Genomic DNA, 19744 nt, shown 5'->3' with positions numbered 1-19744 from the left:
TTTATGACTCTCCAACACTTTCCCTACCATGTTGGCCATTTCTCCGCAAGTGATATTGTTGGGCACATAAGCTTCATTTAACACCTTCATCAAAGCATTCTTATGCGCCTCTGAATTTTGCAATAGTGACAGGATGAATATCTGGGGAGGGGTCTTGTTTAAATGATCGACAACGGAGTATTCCCTCGTATGTACTTTCCTCCAAAGATCATCTGGTCCTGTTTCAATGACTGGTTGCTTGGTAGAAGCCTCCTTGCTCGATCCTCCCAAATATTTGGGTGTATAGATCATTCCCGTTCTGGTCATTCCTTGTGCGACATCAGACTCTTCCATCTTTGCTTTTCCTTTTCGCCTAGCTTCGGCAACATAATCCCAAGGTATGATGTTGGAGTTGAAAAGAGGTGTGGTTGCTACTGTCACTATGAAAGGTGTGGCCACTTCTACCTCAAATGGAATAAGTGTGGCTACAGGTGGAGCTACATTACCTCAAATGGAACCGATGTGGTTGCCTCAACCTCGATTGACGGTTGCGTCTGCACCACAATAGGAGTGAGTGTGTCTATAGGTTTAAAGTCATCGCCTTCCCGAATAAGCCTGATTGACCCCTTAGGATCCCATTCTTCATCCGTCTCTATCACATGTACCCCGTCACTCCTATGATCTGGGAGAGGGTTGTTGCGGATGTTAGGCGTAGTTTCCTTTGCCTGTATGACCTTGTTATCAATCAATGTCTAGATTTTATCTTTCAATGTTCGGCACTCGTCAATGGTGTAGACATATGATTTTTGACCCTCCCCAAGATTTTTATATTTTAGCATGTAAATATTTAATTTAGGCCTAATATAGCTATTTTAATTAATTTGACTCTTTTACTTTATTTTATTACAAGAAAATGAAAATTACAAAAAAAATAGTTTCATTAATATTTTTGTAGTCATTTTTAATCTTGAAAAATACCAAAAAAAAAATAGTTTATTTTAACAGTCAGTCTTATGTTAACAATTATTTTACTTAAGTAGGACTAATTAATAAATGGAGTCGTATTTTAGTCTTGTTCGCGGAGAAAGAATAAAACTTGGGCTCGAGCAACTCATTTTTAGGCTAATTTTGAACCTAGCCCATAATTTTCAAGCCCATAATTCCTAGGCACATACTCCTAACCTAATCCCTACCCCTATATAATAGTACCTAATGCCTAAATAGTGACCTACACCTAAAAATCTTACCAATCCGCCGTTTTTCTGCAGATGGAGACTAACTTATACAAGAAATCGAAAATCTGAAGAAGAAAGGGCGGCTGAACAAAAAACGAACCCCCTGACTTCATCTTCCCCAGCCATCACTCCAAGCTATCAGCCGCAACCCCCACTTGAACCTAGCGGCAACCCAGCTGACCACACAAAGAATGAGAAACGGCCTTTCCCCTTGATTCTTGGATCCATCTTCTTTCTCAACTCACACATATAAACACATACACATTTAGATATCATGGAAGCATTATGCATTTTCTTTAATTCAAAGATCTAGAAAGTCAAGAACTCAAAAAATAGAAAATAAAAACACAAAAGGAAGGATCTTAAAGCTGGTTCAACTTCTACTTGTTTACACTAATTTTCCGGAACTACAAAGACTAATCGACCCGGAAAACAGAGAGAAAAACGCCCAAGCCTAGTCGAGTACGTCCGAGGTTGTTCGAATTCCGGCGAGCTTCGAAGTGGAGGTTCCGGAATCATGGTCTTGGTCAGCTTTTGGTTTTGAACAAACCGATTCAGATCCTTCTTGTTAAAGGTTATTTTTGCACTCTACTACTCTTCTTCGTTAAAACACTATGTTGATGTTTCTTTTTTTGAATGGTTTTAAGTTGAATAAAATGCCACATTCTTAATGGACATGTTATTGATTTTACTGTGGAAAGCTACATCTGCAATTGTTAACTATAAGATTTCTGCTTAGTACTTCAAATTTGCAGTCATGTACTATCGTATATATAAAAAAAAAATTGTTTATGTGGTTAATTGAATGAACTTGGAATGTAACATTTTTTTTTTGTTTTGAATGTTATTACATTGTTAAATATGTAACTTGATCTCATTTTGCTTGATAGATGACTATGACTTATTGGGTTCAGTCATATAAACAACATCATTATAATTTATGGCCCTCAAAAAATTAGTTCAAACATCCTTTAAAAAATAGACTTGAGGTGTGCCGTGCCAAATAAAATCTCAAAATGCATGGCCCTCACTTAAATTAATTTTAATCCTTAGAAATCGAGGCGTGCCATTTAGTTGAATTTTCCATGGCCCTCGCAAATGTGAAAGAGCGTAGTTGCTTTAGACGCGCTATTTAAAAATTACTTTCCTAAACTCGGGTGTGCATTTTATGTGACCCAAATCCAAATTTCAACAATGTTAGATAAAATGTGTCGTGGATCGGAGGTGCATTTATGTGACGTGGTTCAAGACGTGTTTTGGATGATGTTGAATCTTTCCTAAAAACAATAACTAAATAAAAGCGGTTATAAAGTTAAAATTAAACTATAGGTTAAAACATGTTTTAAAATTAGATAAATAGGCCAATAGTAACAGTTGAGCGACCGTGCTAGAACCACGGAACTCGGGAATACCTAACACCTTCTCCCGGGTTAACAGAATTCCTTACCCGGATTTCTGTGTTCGCAGACTGTAAAACAGAGTCAATCTTTCCTCGATTTGGGATTTAAACTGGTGACTTGGGACACCATAAATTATTCCAAGTGGCGACTCTAATTCTTAAATAAATAAATCTGTTTTGATTGTCACCTTAATTGGAAAAACTCTCTTATACTCTTCCGGGGGTGGTAAGAAGTAGGTGTGACAGCTCTGGTGACTCTGCTGGGGAACGAACCCAGAACTTCTTGTTCAGGGTTCAAGAATTCGAGCTTAAAATAATTGTTATAATTGGTTTTATTTATTATCTAATTTTGTTGCATGTTTGAGCCTAATGTGCTAAATGCCGCTTTTTACCGCTTTGATATTATTTGAATTGTATATAAACTGTTACGAAACTCTTCTCTTCTCATCTTCGGGGATGCGCACGCTGGCGTGACTTCTCCTTCTGTTAGTGTCATACCTTGAAATAAGAAAGAGCCTCGGACAAGTTACAAAGCCAGATGACCTTTTGGTTCCCGGTACGTAGCCCCCTCCTCGGCTCGAGTTGTCCGCTCGGGTACACAAGTCTAGAACAATATACCCAGGTTTTTAGCTTAGAATAACTCAGCCTCATACCGGATCCCTAGTAGGAACGTTTGTTTGTATCATGTGCATTTGTCTTTGGGACTCAACACAGGGGTTGGGTCCGTCTAGGACAGGTGCACCCAAATTAAAAGACCATACTGATGCATCTTACGTGCTACTTGTGTATCTGTCTATTTCGGCTTGCATGCTGACTAACTTCAAGAATAGGGAAAGAAAATGAAAAAAAAATGAAAATCAAAAAAAAAAAAAGAGAAAAGAAAAGAGAGTGAGATGCAAGTATTTGAATTACCCTGAAATTCTGTTGAAATTTTGAAAAAAAGAAAAGAAAAGTCATTTCAAACTAAGTCATATTTTCTTTTGTTCCGTCAAAACTGGGTGAACTACGCGGGTCTGATTCTCACCGGATGTGAGATACGTAGGCAAACTTCAAAAATCCAAAAATATTTTCGTTTACTTCCTTCTTTAGAAAAGTTTTTATTTTAGACCCCAATTTTAAAAAAAAAATCCAAAAATATTTTTCTTTACTTCCTTATTTAGAAAAGTCTTTATTTTAGATCCCAATATTCAAAAATTCAAAAATATTTTCCTTTACTCCCTTCCTTAGAAAAGTCTTTCTTCGAACCCACAATTTTCAAAAAATCCAAAAATATTTTAATTTTTCTTAGAAGTTCACCTTTCGAAAATTGAAAAGAAAAATTCAAGATTCAAAAATAATTTCTTTTCTCTTTAGAAGTTTTTCCTTCATGATTCATAATAAAAGTCCAAAAATCCAAAAATATTTCCTTTGAAGTTTTTCTTTTGAAATTCCAAAAAAGTGTCGAAATTCAAAAAAAAAAAATCTTCTTTAGAAGTTCTTCTTTTAAAAAAAACAAATAAATCTAAATAAAAAAAAATATTTTCTTTCTTCTTTATAAGTTTTTCTTTCGAAAGTTAAAAAAAAATCAAAAAAATTCAAAAAAAAGAGTTAGTTTATTTACTTTATTCTCAATCTTCCCGAACTATGCAAGATTTGATTCATGTTCCCACATGATACGTAGGCAACCCACATCAGGTTCGATCGAATGATTTTGAAAAAAAAAAGGAAAGGAAAGAAACAAAAAAAAGAGAAAGAAAGAGAGTGTTTATTCTAACATGCTTGTTATTTTGGAATAAAAGGTAGTCAAGGGTGGTCGGTTTGTTGATTTGCAATGGCAAAAACAATCCAAGATCTCTCGGAAATAAATGCATCTTTTCAACTAATGGAACAAGCATCATTGTTGTTGATCCAAGGTCACAAAAAGACAAGCAGACAAGTTGGCGGTGAAAAATCAAAAATGGAGGCAAATGTGGGGTTGAATTTACCAGTTTTGAACAATAGGACATGGACTGCTCGGCATGATTGTCAAAATTTGAGTGTTGAATCCAAATCAATTAAAATGGTCAAATGTTGTGGTAATGTTGATGTAAGAATGTGTGGCTAAGATGTCGCTTAGTAACTCGAAAGTCACTCCTCTTTTAGCTATGGTAGCTTATTTTATTATTTTTTCTTCTTCTTTTGTGTTATCGGACCCTGCTATCCTTTATTCAATAAAAAAAGCATGTCAGTCATTTTGTGTCCCTTTTGTGCATAGTTCTTTTCACGCTAGTTTTAGTGACATAACATGCATGCGGAATTTTTGGCCAGATCTTAGAAAACTGACTTAGTCTTGAATTGGATAAGTCAGAAAGAGACACTTTTGGAAGATGAATAAAGACATGAAACATTTGGAAAATAAGCATGAGCCAAGTTTACATGGAACCAAAACAGTCATGCTCATGGAAGTTAAGGATCTCTACCTTTTGAATCATTGGAGAAGATCGGGCTTAAGGATAATCAGATGGGCTGAAGTCTGTTTAGCACTAAGAGATAGAAAGTGTTTTCAATAGAAGGTATATTCCAGACAACTTGAAATGGATCAGTTAGTGGCAAAATTCATCTTCTACATCAAGACAAAATCTAAGAAAAGTCACCCAAATTGACAAGGGTCATTCACAACGAGAATAGTATTGCTCATACAGTTTTACACTGAAAAAGACCCAAGAAGTCAGGCATGTTCAACAATGATGCGATCACGAAAAAATACTATAATTTGCATTATCGAGGCTGGGAGGCCCTTTTTCTACTATCCAAACAATTTATACCCTTTGTTACCCCTTTTGAACCTGTGTTATTTTCTTTGACCACCCTCTTTTGGAATCAAGTTTAGAATCAAGAGTCAAAAAAAATAAAAATAAAAAGAAAAGAAAAGTACGTGCCCCAAGAGTACAAACTGGGGCAGCTTTTAGAAAGTTCAAGTGAAAAAAAAGAAGAAGAAAAGAATTGTCAAAGGTCCATGCCCTAAAAAAATAGAAGCTGGGGCAACTTGTTTTTTTTTTAAAAAAAAAGAGAAAGAAAAGAAAAGAAAAAGAGAAAAAGATATAGAAAGAAAGATGAAAAAAATAGTTAGGTCAGATGTTTGAAATAGAAGGTACATGACTCAACAGCTGACTTTGAGATTAATGCACTCTGAAACACATGTTGAGCTCATCCTTACACTAGTCTATGCCAAATGTGATCGCACGGAAAGAATAGAACTATAGGATACGTTGTACGCAATGACATCAGATATGACAGTACCTTGGCTAGTTGGAGGCGACTTTAATGTGATATGGGATGAGGAAGAGAAATATGGGGGCTTGCTAGTTTCTCTCATTGAAGTAGACGACTTCAGACACTACATCAATACCTGCAACTTGACAGACTTGGGTTTTAAAGGAAGCATATTTACATGGTGGAATGGAAGATCAAAGGAGGATTGCATTTTTAAAAGGTTGGACAAATGTTTTGGCAATAATGAATTGCAACAGACCTTTCCTGGATTGGAGATAACTCACCTATCCAAAATTAGGTCTGATCATTGCCCAATGCTGCTCAAATGTGATATAGAAACTCCTCCAATTAAAAAGTCATTCAGATTTCTTAACTTCTGGACAAAGCATGAAACCTTCAAAGATGTAGTAAAGGAGAATTGGAATGCTGATTTTAGTGCTAACCCTTTCTGCATTTTTAACTACAAGTTAAAGAAGCTTAAACAAACACTATCTACCTGGAGCAGAGCTACATATGGGGATATATTCCAGAAGATTGCAAGCCTTGAGGAGGTGGTCCTGGTTCATGAAAGACAATTTGAAGTAAATCCTACACAGATGAATAGACAAAGATTACAACAGGTCCAAGCTGAAATGATTAAATATCTTGCATTAGAAGAAGAATTCTGGAGACAAAAAGCTGGCATGTTATGGTTCAAAGATGGCGATAGAAACACTAAATTCTTCCATGCTCAAGTTAATGGGAGAAGGAAGAGACTGAAATTATCAAGGATCCAGAATAGCCTTGGTAACTGGATCGAAGAAGATCACTTAATAGCAGAAGAAGCAATAAAGTTCTACAAAGATCAATTTACTGAGACTGCAGTTCCGAATGATTTTGACATTCTAAATCATGTACCTTCAATGGTAGATACTGATCAACATGAAAGATTGATGGCCTTGCCTTCCAATGAAGAAGTGAAGAGAGTTGTTATGGGGTTGAATGGAGACTCAGCTGGTGGACCGGATGGATTCACTGGAGCCTTTTACCAAATATGCTAGGAAATTATCGAAGAAGATGTTGTCCGCATGGTCAAGGCTTTCTTTAGCGGTCAGCAGCTGCCAAAGAGTGTCACGCACACGAACCTGGTTTTAGTACCAAAGAAAAAAGAAGTTATCACCTTTGCAGACATGAGACCAATCAGTCTTAGCAACTTTGTTGACAAGATTTTCTCTAGGGTTATTCATGAGAGGTTGGTTGAATTATTACCAAACATAATCTCAGAGGAACAAGCAGGTTTTGTGAAGGGCAGGAGCATAGTTGAGAACGTATTTTTAACTAAAGAAATCATTACGGATATCAGGTTGAGAACAAAAGTAGGTCCAACTATGAGGTTGTAATTATTACGGATATCAGGTTGTAATTAAGCTTGATATGACAAAAGCTTACGATAGACTATCATGGCTATTCCTGACCAAAGTACTAAGTAAAATGGGATTTCCTAAAGCTTTTATTGGCTTGATCTTTGATTTGATTGGGAACAATTGGTACTCTATACTTATAAATGGTCAGCCTAATGGTTTCTTCAAATCATTGAGGGGATTTAAACAGGGTGACCCTTTGTTACCAACTCTATTCATTCTAGCAGCAGAAGCACTTTCTCGGGGATTGAATTCACTACACACTAACCTGTATTTCTGTAGATTTGGAATACCAAAGTGGAGCCCAAAAATAAATCATCTATCATACACTGATGATACAATCATTTTCTGCTTATCTGATGAAACTTCGTTGAGACTTGTCATGGAGGTTTTGAAAGCTTATGAATCATCATCTGGTCAACTGGTGAACAAAGCCAAATCAGCCATATACCTGCATCATTTAATGGATAATGAGGTGATTCACAAGGTGGAAAGGATTACAGGTATATAAAGACAATGTTTCCCTATGACCTATCTTGGCTGTCCTATTTTTTATGCAAGAAAAAGGGGAGACTATTACCAGGGATTAAACACCAAGGTTATGGACAAACTTCAGTCATGGAAAGGCAAACTCCTATCTGTAGGAGGCAGAGCTGTTTTAATTGCAAATGTCGTGCAGAGTATCCCAATTCATATGTTGTCAGTAGTCAATCCTCCAAGTTATGTGATCAACAAATTACATAGTATTTTTGCCAAGTTTTTCTAGAACAGCAATGTGGGAGGGAGCACTAGACATTGGGCGTCTTGGACTAACCTTTGTATGCATTTTGAGGAGGGAGGCATAGGCTTCAGGTCCCTACATGACGTATCCAAGGCACTGTTCTGCAAATTGTGGTGGAATTTCAGGACTAAGCCCACTCTATGGAGTGCATTTATTAGTCAAAAGTACTGCAAGAAACTAAATGCAGTAATTGTACCTTGGAAGCATGGATCCCATGTGTGGAGAAAAATTCTAGAATGTAGGGAATTGATTGAGCATCAAATCTACTGGAAACTGAGAATGGGATCGGCTCAATTCTGGTTCGACGATTGGACTGAGATGGGAGCCTTATATTTTCAAGTGCCTGCAGAGTTTGGTATCGATGAGGATATTCATAATGTCAATGATCTGGTTGAAAATGGTATGTTGAATGTGGATAAAATGTTTGAGAGCCTACCTGAAGATTTGGCACACCACATTGTGCAGAATATTAGACCACCAACTGAAAGTTCACAGTTAGATACTCCTTTCTGGATGCTTGAAACAAGGGGATATTTTATAGTAAAGTCTACATGGGATTACCTGCGGAGAATAGCCAACTCAAGATTAGCTTACAAGATGATATGGGTAAAAGGTTTACCTTTCAAGATATCCTTCTTCCTGTGGAAGGTGTGGAAAGCCAAACTGTCACTTGATGATTTCTTGCGTAAACTAGGATACTCCATGCCATCTAAATGATGGTGTTGTGCTGATCAAAAAGAGGAGTCATTACTACATTTGTTCTTCAGATCCAATGCAGCTACAAGTGTTTGGAGTTACTTCCTGAGGAGAGCAGGAATTGCATTAGATGGGTTGTCATTACATCAAGCAATTACAAAGTGTTGGACAACAGCAGTTGTACCTAGATTGAATCAAGTATTACAGGCTTTACCTGCATACATTGTATGGGAACTGTGGAAGAGAAAAAAAAGTTTGAAATATGGAGAAGCAGTTTCAGTGAGCAGAGTTATTTACCAGGTGTCATCCACTATGCAAGCTCTGGTCCAACTGAAAAAGCCAGCACTACGGATATCAGGTTGTAATTAAGCTTGATATGACAAAAGCTTACGATAGACTATCATGGCTATTCCTGACCAAAGTACTAAGGAAAATGGGATTTCCTAAAGCTTTTATTGGCTTGATCTTTGATTTGATTGGGAACAATTGGTACTCTATACTTATAAATGGTCAGCCTAATGGTTTCTTCAAATCATTGAGGGGATTTAAACAGGGTGACCCTTTGTTACCAACTCTATTCATTCTAGCAGCAGAAGCACTTTCTCGGGGATTGAATTCACTACACACTAACCTGTATTTCTGTAGATTTGGAATACCAAAGTGGAGCCCAAAAATAAATCATCTATCATACACTGATGATACAATCATTTTCTGCTCATCTGATGAAACTTCGTTGAGACTTGTCATGGAGGTTTTGAAAGCTTATGAATCATCGTCTGGTCAACTGGTGAACAAAGCCAAATCAGCCATATACCTGCATCATTTAATGGATAATGAGGTGATTCACAAGGTGGAAAGGATTACAGGTATATAAAGACAATGTTTCCCTATGACCTATCTTGGCTGTCCTATTTTTTATGCAAGAAAAAGGGGAGACTATTACCAGGGATTAAACACCAAGGTTATGGACAAACTTCAGTCATGGAAAGGCAAACTCCTATCTGTAGGAGGCAGAGCTGTTTTAATTGCAAATGTCGTGCAGAGTATCCCAATTCATATGTTGTCAGTAGTCAATCCTCCAAGTTATGTGATCAACAAATTACATAGTATTTTTGCCAAGTTTTTCTGGAACAGCAATGTGGGAGGGAGCACTAGACATTGGGCGTCTTGGACTAACCTTTGTATGCATTTTAAGGAGGGAGGCATAGGCTTCAGGTCCCTACATGACGTATCCAAGGCACTGTTCTGCAAATTGTGGTGGAATTTCAGGACTAAGCCCACTCTATGGAGTGCATTTATTAGTCAAAAGTACTGCAAGAAACTAAATGCAGTAATTGTACCTTGGAAGCATGGATCCCATATGTGGAGAAAAATTCTAGAATGTAGGGACTTGATTGAGCATCAAATCTACTGGAAACTGAGAATGGGATCGGCTCAATTCTGGTTCGACGATTGGACTGAGATGGGAGCCTTATATTTTCAAGTTCCTGCAGAGTTTGGTATCGATGAGGATATTCATAATGTCAATGATCTGGTTGAAAATGGTATGTTGAATGTGGATAAAATGTTTGAGAGCCTACCTGAAGATTTGGCACACCACATTGTGCAGAATATTAGACCACCAACTGAAAGTTCACAGTTAGATACTCCTTTCTGGATGCTTGAAACAAGGGGATATTTTACAGTAAAGTCTGCATGGGATTACCTGCGGAGAATAGCCAACTCAAGATTAGCTTACAAGATGATATGGGTAAAAGGTTTACCTTTCAAGATATCCTTCTTCCTGTGGAAGGTGTGGAAAGCCAAACTGTTACTTGATGATTTCTTGCGTAAACTAGGATACTCCATGCCATCTAAATGATGGTGTTGTGCTGATCAAAAAGAGGAGTCATTACTACATTTGTTCTTCAGATCCAATGCAGCTACAAGTGTTTGGAGTTACTTTCTGAGGAGAGCAGGAATTGCATTAGATGGGTTGTCATTACATCAAGCAATTACAAAGTGTTGGACAACAGCAGTTGTACCTAGATTGAAGCAAGTATTACAGGCTTTACCTGCATACATTGTATGGGAACTGTGGAAGAGAAAAAAAAGTTTGAAATATGGAGAAGCAGTTTCAGTGAGCAGAGTTATTTACCAGGTGTCATCCACTATGCAAGCTCTGGTCCAACTGAAAAAGCCAGCACTACGGATATCAGGTTGTAATTAAGCTTGATATGACAAAAGCTTACGATAGACTATCATGGCTATTCCTGACCAAAGTACTAAGGAAAATGGGATTTCCTAGAACTTTTATTGGCTTGATCTTTGATTGATTGGGAACAATTGGTACTCTATACTTATAAATGGTCAGCCTAATGGTTTCTTCAAATCATTGAGGGGAGTTAAACAGGGTGACCCTTTGTTACCAACTCTATTCATTCTAGCAGCAGAAGCACTTTCTCGGGGATTGAAATCACTACACACTAACCTGTATTTTTGTAGATTTGGAATGCCAAAATGGAGCCCAAAAATAAATCATCTATCATACACTGATGATACAATCATTTTCTGCTCATCTGATGAAACTTCGTTGAGACTTGTCATGGAGGTTTTGAAAGCTTATGAATCATCGTCTGGTCAACTGGTGAACAAAGCCAAATCAGCCATATACCTGCATCATTTAATGGATAATGAGGTGATTCACAAGGTGGAAAGGATTACAAGTATATAAAGACAATGTTTCCCTATGACCTATCTTGGTTGTCCTATTTTTTATGCAAGAAGAAGGGGAGACTATTACCAGGGATTAAACACCAAGGTTATGGACAAACTTCAGTCATGGAAAGGCAAACTCCTATCTGTAGGAGGCAGAGCTGTTTTAATTGCAAATATCGTGCAGAGTATCCCAATTCATATGTTGTCAGTAGTCAATCCTCCAAGTTATGTGATCAACAAATTACATAGTATTTTTGCCAAGTTTTTCTGGAACAGCAATGTGAGAGGGAGCACTAGACATTGGGCGTCTTGGACTAACCTTTGTATGCCTTTTGAGGAGGGAGGCATAGGCTTCAGGTCCCTACATGACGTATCCAAGGCACTGTTCTGCAAATTGTGGTGGAATTTCAGGACTAAGCCCACTCTATGGAGTGCATTTATTAGTCAAAAGTACTGCAAGAAACTAAATGCAGTAATTGTACCTTGGAAGCATGGATCCCATGTGTGGAGAAAAATTCTAGAATGTAGGGACTTGATTGAGCATCAAATCTACTGGAAACTGAGAATGGGATCGGCTCAATTCTGGTTCGACGATTGGACTGAGATGGGAGCCTTATATTTTCAAGTGCCTGCAGAGTTTGGTATCAATGAGGATATTCATAATGTCAATGATCTGGTTGAAAATGGTATGTTGAATGTGGATAAAATGTTTGAGAGCCTACCTGAAGATTTGGCACACCACATTGTGCAGAATATTAGACCACCAACTGAAAGTTCACAGTAAGATACTCCTTTCTGGATGCTTGAAACAAGATGATATTTTACAGTAAAGTCTGCATGGGATTACCTGCGGAGAATAGCCAACTCAAGATTAGCTTACAAGATGATATGGGTAAAAGGTTTACCTTTCAAGATATCCTTCTTCCTGTGGAAGGTGTGGAAAGCCAAACTGTCACTTGATGATTTCTTGCGTAAACTAGGATACTCCATGCCATCTAAATGATGGTGTTGTGCTGATCAAAAAGAGGAGTCATTACTACATTTGTTCTTCAGATCCAATGCAGCTACAAGTGTTTGGAGTTACTTCCTGAGGAGAGCAGGAATTGCATTAGATGGGTTGTCATTACATCAAGCAATTACAAAGTGTTGGACAACAGCAGTTGTACCTAGATTGAAGCAAGTATTACAGGCTTTACATGCATACATTGTATGGGAACTGTGGAAGAGAAAAAAAAGTTTGAAATATGGAGAAGCAGTTTTAGTGAGCAGAGTTATTTACCAGGTGTCATCCACTATGCAAGCTCTGGTCCAACTGAAAAAGCCAGGACTACACGTGCCTCACAAGTGGCTAGACTTACTGACAATGATGGAGCAGTACACACCTCGACTAAAATATGATAAAGTGTTATGGGAATTTCCTTCAAGAGGGTGGATCAAAGGTAATACGGATGGAGCATGTAGAGGGAACCCAGGGAGGAGTTCGATTGGTTTCTGCATAAAGGATGAGGTAGGTGATTTGATATATGCAGAAGGAAGGGAGATTTCTGAAGGAACCAACAATGTATCAAAAGCAGTAGCTATTGCGGAGGCATTGAAGGTGTGCAAAAGTCTTAATTATTTCCAGATATGGCTGCAGACAGATTCTATGCTTTTAAAGAACATTATAGAGGAATCATGGAAGCCTCATTGGTATATTACTGAACATGTAGAGGAGATTTTAAGACTGAAGGAACAAAGTATCATCAAGGTCACTCACATATTCAGAGAAGGGAATACATTAGTAGACCACCTTGCCAATTATGCTCTAGATGAAGGAAATACTGAGTGCCATGGTTTCTGGGATCTGGACTCAAAAGGAAGGAGGATCATTAACGAAGATAAGATGCAATGTCCTTACATAAGAGTAAAGGTTGCAAGGAATTAGGAGGAAAAGGGGAAGGAACAAAGCGAAAAAGGAGATAAATAAGGAGTGGAACAAAGGCAAAATGAGGAGGAGAAACAGAATGGACTTAACTGAGCAGCAGGGTCGAATCCTATGGGAAGAGATCTTGATGATCTTCTGTTATACTAACATTTGGTGTTTCTGTGCAGGGAATGGTAATGTGGAGATGACTTATCATGATTGTCAATTTCAATGGGTGGTATTAGTACATGGTACTCAATCCCTTGAAAGAGATATCATGATATGCACAAGCAGGGAACAAAGGAACAGAATGCCCAGATCGTTTGCATGGGGCAGTGAACCTAAAGTATCACAATGCTTATGGCATTCACTGATGCAACTTTTCGAGACAACCTCTGTTAAAGAATAAAAGCAAATCAATAATCAAGCACAAAAGGGATGGCTAAAGGCATTGGAAACATATCCAGCATGGGGTGCTCGCGTTCATTCAATTCCTTGGATATACAACCAGCATGCTGTACAAGTGCTTAATTTCGAGGAGAATCTTACCATTAAACAAAAACCATCACAACTTTTAGCATGTGGAGCACGCCAGTTTTGAGAAGAGATGCATACGAAGGCCAATGCTGTTCTTTTGATTTTTGAATGCAAGCACGCTTCTTCAAAGTCATGGAATGCACGCATGCTTCTAGCAATTTTATATGAAAGCATGCTTCACAATATTCGGGTGCTGGAGAAAACTCGGTCGAGGAGCTACAAGAGTTGGGAGGACATTTTAAATTCCAACTGGGAGGCATGCCAGTTCTCACATGGAATTGCGCGCTGGCAATGTAATGCATGCTGGACAATGTTTTGGAATATGCTATTTTGGTCATGCGTGATTACTAACGTTTCTAGAGGGTCAAGAGGTCATGGGGTGAGCGTGACTTTTGAAGAAAGCAAGAAGGTATGCGCATGGGGTATCGACAACAAAAACCTGGGAGGTGGTTTATTAAAACAACCAACTTCCGAGGCGCTTGGGTTTCGACAATGGAGGGACTTTACAGGTAGACAATGTCATGCTGAATAAGTGTACAACTGAAAAAGATCTCTCGAGGCAAACAAAAAGCAGACAAACATGCCTGAAAATTCAACGAACATTGCTAGACAGTGTAAACAGGACAATAGGGCTTATTAAAATAAGAACTTTGGAGGTTGTATACTGCACACTTAAAGAATGGGGCACAACTTTTAACATAGTGCTTTCGTTATGCTGGACAGTGTGCTTTACTAAACAGCCTATTCAATGCAGCAGGACAGTAAAGACAAGTTATTCCTTATGTACTCCAAATTACATCTTTTACTATGTAAGGATAGTTGTTATAGTCAACTTTTACAGTAGCTCATATGTGATACCAACAATGAGTGCTTTAATCAGTATTGGTAATAGGAGGAATGTTTCCGTCAAAATTTATCTATTTCATTATGTAAGACCTCCGAACACTGTATTTGTTTTTTGAATTTTATATATATAAAAATAGCCCTAGGCGCTTGCCTAGCGGATTGCCAAAAAAAAATTTGGGGCAAAGATTTTATTTCATTTTTAAAAGAGTCGATTCCAAAAGTTGTAAGTATACAACCCTGTCATCTTTAGTCTGTGTTGAGCTTCATGTCGGCCTTTCGTCCAACCCTATACAACAACCTTTCAAATAAAGACCCCCCGATATGCCTTCAAAAATGCCAAGAGGAGTATGCAATGAGCAATGGTTGTCACGCGACATAGAACACTGTCAAGATGCTCGCACAAGAAAAGTGAAAAAAAAAGGAAATGAAAAAAAAATGAATGAGAGAATCTTACTAGTGAAAATCTTTACGGGCACTATAAGGCGATGGTAAGAAGAGATAAATAAATGAGAGAGACTTGATGGTGAAAATCCCCCGGGGCACCACTAGTTGAAAGCGATTCGTAAAGCTGATGTAAAGAATTGACATAAACAAGCCCGACTTCAAAGGTCATAAGAATGTTAAAAGGGAAGATTTGATTAGTTTGATAGATCAGGCCGTTGAGTCCAAAATACATGTCATGATCATTAATTCTAGTTATTGAAAAAAAATAAAAAAAAACTCTTCCTTTTTTCCTTCCGACAGGGGCATTTCTTGTTGATACTTGTTTCTTTGCATCATTATGTCTTTCACTCTGAGTCGGTCCTTGTTAAAACACGCAAGAAAAGATTTCAAAATCTGCTACCAGCTTTTCAGTTGCACAAAGTAAATTTGGCCAGCACACTCAGTTGTTGCTTTCAACATGACTTGAGGATTCATGCAAAGGCTTCCCCAAAAGACTCTTGTCAGCCTACTTGGCGCAAGCAAAGATAACTGGTGATTCTCTCTGACAGACAAATTGCTCAAAAGCAGGAAGTCATTCAAGATATCGGAAATGGTCACATAACCAAAGATCTCCAATTGGGATAAGGCTGTTTGAGTTGCAAATACAAATGGTACTGGTGTGAAACAATCAGAGTTGGTGCAGAACAAAAGTGTTTTGAGACCGACTCAAGCTGATTGAGCAGAAGCCAAGCTGCCCAAGACTCAAGGCCACAAACCGACCACCATTTTCAAAACTGACCAATTTTTCTTTGTGTAAAACAGGAATAAAGCAGTGCAATTAAAAAAAAGAAAAAAAAAACAAAAAAAAAGAAAAAAAAAGAAGAGAAGAGACTACAAAGGGAAGTTTCTCAAATATGTGCCTTTATTTGTCTTGTTATTGTGCATAAAATCTTGCCATTGATCTTTACATTTTTCCTCCTAGGATAAAAGTCTTAGTCTGATGAATTTTTCTCCTAAGATAGAAGACCTAGTCTGATGAAATTTCTCCTAGGATCAAAATCTTAGTCTGATGAATTTTTCTCCTAAGATAGAAGACCTAGTCTGATAAACTTTCTCCTAGGATCAAAATCTTAGTCTGATGAATCTTTCTCTTAAGATAGAAGATCTAGTCTGATGAACTTTCTCCTAGGATCAACATCTTAGTCTGATGAATCTTTCTCCTAAGATAAGAAAAGAGACCTAGTCTGATGAATTTTCTCCTATGATAGAAATCTTAGTCGGATGAATCTATCTCCTAAGATATCAAAAAAAGAGAAAAAGGACCTAGTCTGATGAATTTTCTTCTAGGATAAACATCTTACTCTGATGAGTCTTTCTCCTAAGATAGAAATCTTAGTCTGATGAACCTTTCTCCTAAGATACCAAAAAAGAAGTAGAAAAGAGACCTAGTCTGATGAACTTTCTCCGAGGATCAAAATCTTAGTCTGATGAATCTTTCTCCTAAGATAGAAAACCTAGTCCGATCAATTTTCTCCTAGGATAATAATTTAAAAAAAAGGAAGTCTGAATTTGAAAAAAAAGGGGGGTCATTTTTTTTAATTTTCTTAAGATTATCAATGTTTAGTTTTCCTGAAATCAGGGGTCCCCGCCTGGAGAATAGGGTCAGTTTTTACTTTAGTCAAACTTAGTTTATAGTTTTCCGCAAGCTCAATCACGTTTAGGAGACGCACATCCTAGTCGAGTCATTAATTTTACTCTCATCATTGCATCCTTCATCAGCATCGCATGTGATTTATAGTTTTGTTAACACTCACAAATGTTCCCAGTATCAAACTGGGGAAGGAAAATTTCTTTTTCTTTGTCTATTTTGTTGTAATCAGGTGCCCACCTAGAGAACAAGGGAAGACAACTCAAGTTTCTAGGGAAAACAGTGTCGAAGGAAGACAACTCAAGTTTCAAGGGAAAGCAGTTTCGAAGGAAGACCGTTCAAGTTTCAAGGGAAAATGGTTCAAGGTGCAAGGGAAAACAGTGTCAAGTAACAAGAGAAGACGGTTCAAGTTCAGCAATCAGGCGCCCACCTGGAAAAAAAGGGAATTCAATTCAGAATGCAATTCAGGTCAGCAACAAAAGAAGCTCGCGTCAAGAATGCGAGTCAGCAGTCCTAGATGATCAATAGAAGTTATTCACAATCCAGAATAAAAAGAAAAAAAAAACAAAAAGAAAGACAAGAAGTTAATGAAAGATGTGAGCTGCTAAAGACAGGGCTGAGGTCACAAGCTCTGCATGTCCCGTCTTGGTTTAAAAAGCTGAAGAAGATTGAACCAACACCCGCGGCTAACAAGCATCAAGATTCAGATCAGGGTCCGCATGAAGAAGCAACCAAGACTCAAGATCAAGCTTCAGAAGACTCATAGATAGGAATCTTGTAACTCGTAGTTGATAGGCTTAGTTAGTCTTTTTCATTTTTGATTTTGATGTAATAACAGGACCGCGGACCGGAACTTCAGCGGAATGACACCTTGACCGGCTCTCCACCTCGGTACTCCATCACCTCATTCACCTCTAAACTACATGTGACCTGATTCCTTTATAGCCAAGGATATGTAGGCAGCTCAGATACCAGGGCTCGGTCACATTCTCCTTTCTCTTAGTTTTTGATCTGCTTAAATAAAGGTCGGGTCAAAAAACCTATGTAGTCGTTCTTTGTGTGAAAATTCTTCGTGTTTCCAGTCAAAGAGGGGTAGCTGTAGACATGTGATTTTTGAACCTCCCCAAGAATTTTTAAATTTTAGCATGTAAATATTTAATTTAGGCCTAATATAGCTATTTTAATTAATTTGACTCTTTTACTTCATTTTATTACAAGAAAATGAAAATTATAAAAAAAATAGTTCATTAATATTTTTTAGTCATTTTTAATCTTGAAAAATACCAAAAAAAATAGTTTATTTTAATAGTCAGTCTTATTTTAACAGTTATTTTACTTAAGTAGGACTAATTAATAAATGAGGTCGTATTTTAGTCTCGTTCGCGGAGAAAGAATAAAACTTGGGCTCGAGCAACTCATTTTTAGGCCTAATTTTGGACCTAGCCCATAATTCCTAGGCCCATACTCCTAACCTAATCCCTACCCCTATATAATAGTACCTAATGCCTAAATAGTGACCTACACCTAAAAATCTTACCAATCCGCCGTTTTTCTGCAGATGGAGACTAACCTATACAAGAAATCGAAAATCTAAAGAAGAAAGGGCGTCTGAACAAAAAACAAACCCCCTGACTTCATCTTCCCCAGCCATCACTCCAAGCTATCAGCCGCAACCCCCACTTGAACCTAGCGACAACCCAGCTGACCACACAAAGAATGAGAAACGGCCTTTCCCCTTGATTCTTGGATCCATCTTCTTTCTCAACTCACACATATAAACACATACACATTTAGATATCATGGAAGCATTCTGCATTTTCTTTAATTCAAAGATCTAGAAAGTCAAGAACTCAAAAAATAGAAAATAAAAACACAAAAGGAAGGATCTTAAAGCTGGTTCAATTTCTACTTGCTTACACTAATTTTCTGGAATTACAAAGACTATTCAACCCGGAAAACAGAGAGAAAAACGCCCAAGCCTAGTCGAGTACGTCCGAGGTTGTTCGAATTCCGGCGAGCTTCAAAGTCGAGGTTCCGGAATCATGGTCTTGGTCAGCTTTTGGGTTTGAACAAACCGATTCAGATCCTTCTTGTTAAAGGTTATTTTTGCATTCTACTACTCTTCCTCGTTAAAACACTATGTTGATGTTTCTTTTTTTTGAATGGTTTTAAGTTGAATAAAATGCCACATTCTTAATGAGCATGATATTGATTTTACTGTGGAAAGCTACATCTGCAATTGTTAACTATAAAGATTTATGCTTAGTACTTCAAATTTGCAGTCGTGTAGTATCGTATATCCGAGAAAACTGTTTTTTTAATGTGGTTAAATTGAATGCACCTGGAATGTAACATTTTTGTTTTTTTGAATGTTATTACATTGTTATATATGTAACTTGATCTCATTTTGCTTGATGGATGACTATGACTTATTGGGTTTAGTCGTATAAACAACATCATTATAATTTATGGCCCTCAAAAAATTAGTTCAAACATATTTTAAAAAATAGACTTGAGGTGTGCCGTGCCAAATAAAATCTCAAAATGCATGGCCCTCACTTAATTAATTTTAATCCTTAGAAATCGAGGCGTGCAATTTAGTTGAATTTCCCATGGCCCTTGCAAATGTGAAAGAGCGTAGTTGCTTTAGACGCGCTATTTAAAAATTACTTTCCTAAACTCGGGTGTGCATTTTATGTGACCCAAATCCAAATCTCAACAAAGTTAGATAAAATATGTCGTAAATCGCGGGTGCATTTATGTGACGTGGTTCACGACGTGTTTTGGATGATGTTGAATCTTTCCTAAAAAAACATAACTAAATTAAAGCCGTTATAAAGTTAAAATTGAACCATAGGTTAAAACATGTTTTAAAATTAAATAAATAGGCCAATAATAACAGTTGAGCGACCGTGCTTGAACCACGGGACTCAGGAATGCCTAACAACTTCTCCCGGATTAACAGAATT

At 37.5% G+C, this 19744-nt stretch overlaps 3 protein-coding genes across 3 annotated transcripts; all 3 read left to right on the top strand.

The window, feature by feature from the left end:
* The first annotated feature begins 5849 nt into the window (after positions 1–5849).
* Positions 5850–6884, top strand: LOC138869113 (uncharacterized). The gene has a single exon (XM_070146703.1). It carries the CDS (start codon positions 5850–5852, stop codon positions 6882–6884), a length of 1035 nt encoding a protein of 344 aa, XP_070002804.1.
* Positions 6885–6911: 27 nt separating this feature from the next.
* Positions 6912–9090, top strand: LOC138869112 (uncharacterized). The gene is made up of 4 exons (XM_070146701.1): positions 6912–7151; positions 7240–7719; positions 8011–8710; positions 8804–9090. The coding sequence occupies exons 1-4, from the start codon at positions 6912–6914 to the stop codon at positions 9088–9090; spliced, it is 1707 nt and encodes a 568-aa protein (XP_070002802.1).
* Positions 9091–12255: 3165 nt separating this feature from the next.
* On the top strand, positions 12256–13342 carry LOC138869110 (uncharacterized). The gene is made up of 2 exons (XM_070146700.1): positions 12256–12352; positions 12444–13342. Exons 1-2 carry the CDS (start codon positions 12256–12258, stop codon positions 13340–13342), a joined length of 996 nt encoding a protein of 331 aa, XP_070002801.1.
* Positions 13343–19744: the final 6402 nt, after the last annotated feature.

This window comes from Nicotiana sylvestris, chromosome 5, assembly GCF_000393655.2.
Source record: "Nicotiana sylvestris chromosome 5, ASM39365v2, whole genome shotgun sequence".
NCBI lineage: Eukaryota > Viridiplantae > Streptophyta > Magnoliopsida > Solanales > Solanaceae > Nicotiana > Nicotiana sylvestris.
This window is presented reverse-complemented; position numbering and strand designations above follow the sequence as displayed.